The following is a 3,564-nucleotide window of genomic DNA, read 5'->3' as shown; positions in this document are numbered from 1 at the left end:
AATAGGATGAGTAAAGGTAGGTTTGAGCATGGTTTTGATGATTAGCTCTTTATCTACTTGATACAGGTTATCTGATCAAGTAGCCAAGGCATGTGGATCATAAAAAGGCAGCCTTACTGGGTCTCAAATACCATTCAGCACAGTCGCCAGGAGAATTTTCATCAAGCCATTCAGAGATGTTGTGATGCTCAAATAAGAAAGCATAGGTCGTCTGAAATAATCCTCTTTGACTAGAAAAGACACTTGTTCTTTCTTTCAAAAAAGTTGAAATCATATGAGTTTTGTTTTTTTTAAAAAATCATACAAGCTAAAATTATACTGAATTTTCTTTAAAAACGTATTTCATTGAAGACTTTCCAATCCATTGAATCGGTTGGCCTTGCAGCTGTAGTTAAGGGGTTCCCATCAGTAAGTAGAAGGTCAGGGCAACAATGAGAAGCAAACAAAATGGAGAGGAGAAGGTCTGATAGGCAGCTGATGGCATAAAAATGTCTTCGTACTTGTAAATACTGACAACACGCTCTGAAGTCGGTGGCGAGTCTATGTCATGGCGAGTGATAGACCCTTTAATAATGAAATAAAGGGAGAGGGAGCAATTGGAAAAAAAGCCGAGTTAAAATGATACATGCAAAGAACAGAGAACAAAGTCTTCACAGTGGAGCACAAAAGCAGTAACTATAAAGTTCTGGAATCAGTTAATAGAGTTATTAACAGAATTATATACACTGTATAATGATAAACAGAAAAATTAGCCACATTTTTACTTTTAAAAACCAGTTCTCATTTTTATCTGCCCTCCCCCTAATAGAACAAGACTCTAACTGATTTTTCAACAATACCCCAGTTATCAAATGGCTTACTTACATTGTATGAATGCCTGCTTTTAACATGTCTAGTGAATTTTGTCTTACTAATATCAAAGGAAAAAACTGCATTTTTCTTTCAAACAGCAAGGGCTTTGATTTTTTACCTCTTAAGTGTATCTTTTATATCTGGGTCACTGCCAACAACACCACCACAAACAACAACTCTTGACCATGCTATCATCTTCCTTATATATGGAAACCCTTTCTCATTGTTTGTGGGACATAATGAGGCAGCCAGTGCTGTGAGCATGTGTCTGTCTGTCTGCTGTCTGTCCATAGGGCAGAGTGGGGTGGTATGCAAAGTAGGAGGATTAAGATACCACAGAAGTTTCTGGACTTGGGGGACTTTTAGAAGCAGCCTGAGGGAGAGCTATGTGAAAGGAATGAATGCATAGAAAGTTGAAGCTGATTAGAAGCACCTGACCTCCCTGAATAATCTATTTGAAACTTGGGTTAGGTAAATTAAAGCACTTGATTTCAGGCCAGAGGCCTCTTTGGAATGGAGCTCAGAGCCAGGGTTTTTCAGAGCACAGTTAATCCTCATTGTTTGAAGATGCTGTATCTGCGAATTTGTTTACACTTCCAAATCAATACTTGCAGACCTTTCATAATCCTATGTGGGCATGCACACAGCAGTAAAAAATTTGAGTTGCCTGACACATACAGTCCCAGCTGAGGTGATTAAGGGCCGCTCTGCCTTTTTGTTTTAGCTGTTGTGTAAACAAAGGTCCTTCTGTGGTCAATTCAGTGCTATGGTTTTCACATATTTCTGCTGGGTTTCTTGGGCATGATTTTGCTGTTTATGAAGACCCTCACATGGAGCGCTGAAGTGTCTTGTGTTCTGAAGTACAAAAAAGATCATCTTCTTACATACATGGCATAATAGTCTAATGTTCAGATAAGCTTTATTCAGGCAGTAATTATAGTGGTGTTTGTTGTGAGTTCAGTGTTAATGAATCACCAATATATTTGAAATCAGGTGTCTTTAAACAGAAACACACATCAAATGAGATTATGTATTGATCAGCTGACAAAAATGTTGTGACCAGAGTCTTGTAGAAATCTAATCCTGTACTTTCCTAAAGAGCAATGGTTCAGTATTTATTAATTCAGTGTTTACAGTAACTTTATGGAACATTAATTACCGTGGATAACAAGAACCAACTATACTGCCTCCCAAAGAAGCTCTGCCAGACCTGACATGTCAGATCCCTGTTTTATGTCCATGCTGACTTTCTGTGAGCACAAGTTAAACTCCTTTCTCAACACTTCTCCTAACTAATCATACCTCACTGATTGTCTCATGGCACCTCGTAAGCTTAGCCATGCATGTCCAGTTCATGCCTTCCTTGAGGGAATCTAATCCTACACATTCTAAAAACCTTAGCTGAAAGTTTATTACATAACCTTAGGAAAATGGCAAGGATTTGATTATAAAGCGATCTCTGATAGACATTCAAGAAACAGGAAAAGCGCAAGCCTATAGCGTATGAGGGAGCATGGTGGTTCTGTCGGATAAGCACTACACTATGAACTACAAGGTCAGCAGTTTGAACCCACCAGCTGCTCCATCAGGAGAAAGGTGAGGCTTTCTGCTCCCACAAAGGTTGACCACCTCAGAAACCGTATGTGGGGTCGCTAGGAGTCAGAACCAGCTGGATCGTACTTAAATCAACAACACAGTATGTGAGACAGGAATGTACCTGTTTTGCTTAGAGACAGTGAGAGAAATAGGAGTCCTGAGAAAGTTTATTGGCAAAGTAGATGAGATTTTAGGAGGATTTTGAACATGAGACTATTATGCCATGTATGTAAGAAGATGATCTTTACAAAGTATAACACGTTTTCAATTTATAAAGCAAGCCCTGATTTTTAATTGAATCCTTACAAGAACCCTATGAAGGAGGCATTATTACTATCATCTTCTCCCCATTTTAGCTACGAAGAAATTGAAGTTCAGAATTTTGATAACAGGCTAAATAGCATGCAGCCACCAAGGGACAGATCAACATTCACAGATAAATTTTTAGACTCCAAATCCCATCATTTTAAATGAGTTAATTTCTCTAGGCTGATATAAAATGTATTTCCCAGGGTACTGGAAGTACTTGAAGGTAAAACTGCAGATCCCTTGTTGGTCATCTGAGACAACCGCAAATGGGAACAATGTCACCGATGTGGAAGCACCCAGATGTTTTCCCAATTGACAAGTAGGCCGGAAAAAAAAAAAAAAAGGTATACTATGAAGTCTCCACACTGATAAACAGAAACAATTAGAAAGAAAAAAACATTCAAGTCAGATTAGTTAATGAGCACACAGGAAAGATGCAATCACCAGGTGCCAGGAGGAGTTCTAAGTACAAGAACTGCAAACTAAATACTTTGTTTCTTGGTTATTAAGCTGATCAGCCAGGCAGAAAGCTGAAGACAAGATGTAAACTGACTCCCCCAGTTTCTGCAGGGTCTCATGATACCCTCGGATTTTTATTAGACAAATGATGAAGAGATAGGTGAAGGAACCGGCATCACCTGGGAGCTTGTCAGAAATGCAGAATCTCAGGCCCTGATCCAGACCTACCAATACAGAGTCTACATTTGAATGATATCACGGTGGTTAGTATGCACATCAAAATTTGAGAAGTACAGGGCTAGATCAGTAATGGGGAACTTCTTTTCTGTCAAAATTTGTAACATTCGC

At 38.9% G+C, this 3,564-nt stretch overlaps 1 protein-coding gene across 1 annotated transcript in view; it reads right to left on the bottom strand.

The window, feature by feature from the left end:
- Positions 1-234: 234 nt before the first annotated feature.
- Positions 235-3,564, bottom strand: part of FRRS1L (ferric-chelate reductase 1-like) — a 29,753-nt gene continuing 26,423 nt past the window's right edge. The window contains 1 exon segment of the mRNA XM_006864686.1: positions 235-564. Coding sequence (XP_006864748.1) covers positions 392-564 — 173 coding nt within the window. The 3' untranslated portion in view covers positions 235-391.

Source organism: Chrysochloris asiatica, unplaced genomic scaffold (assembly GCF_000296735.1).
Source record: "Chrysochloris asiatica unplaced genomic scaffold, ChrAsi1.0 scaffold00069, whole genome shotgun sequence".
Classification (NCBI taxonomy): domain Eukaryota; kingdom Metazoa; phylum Chordata; class Mammalia; order Afrosoricida; family Chrysochloridae; genus Chrysochloris; species Chrysochloris asiatica.
The sequence above is the reverse complement of the archived record's forward strand: the minus strand, read 5'-3'. Positions and strand labels throughout refer to the sequence as shown.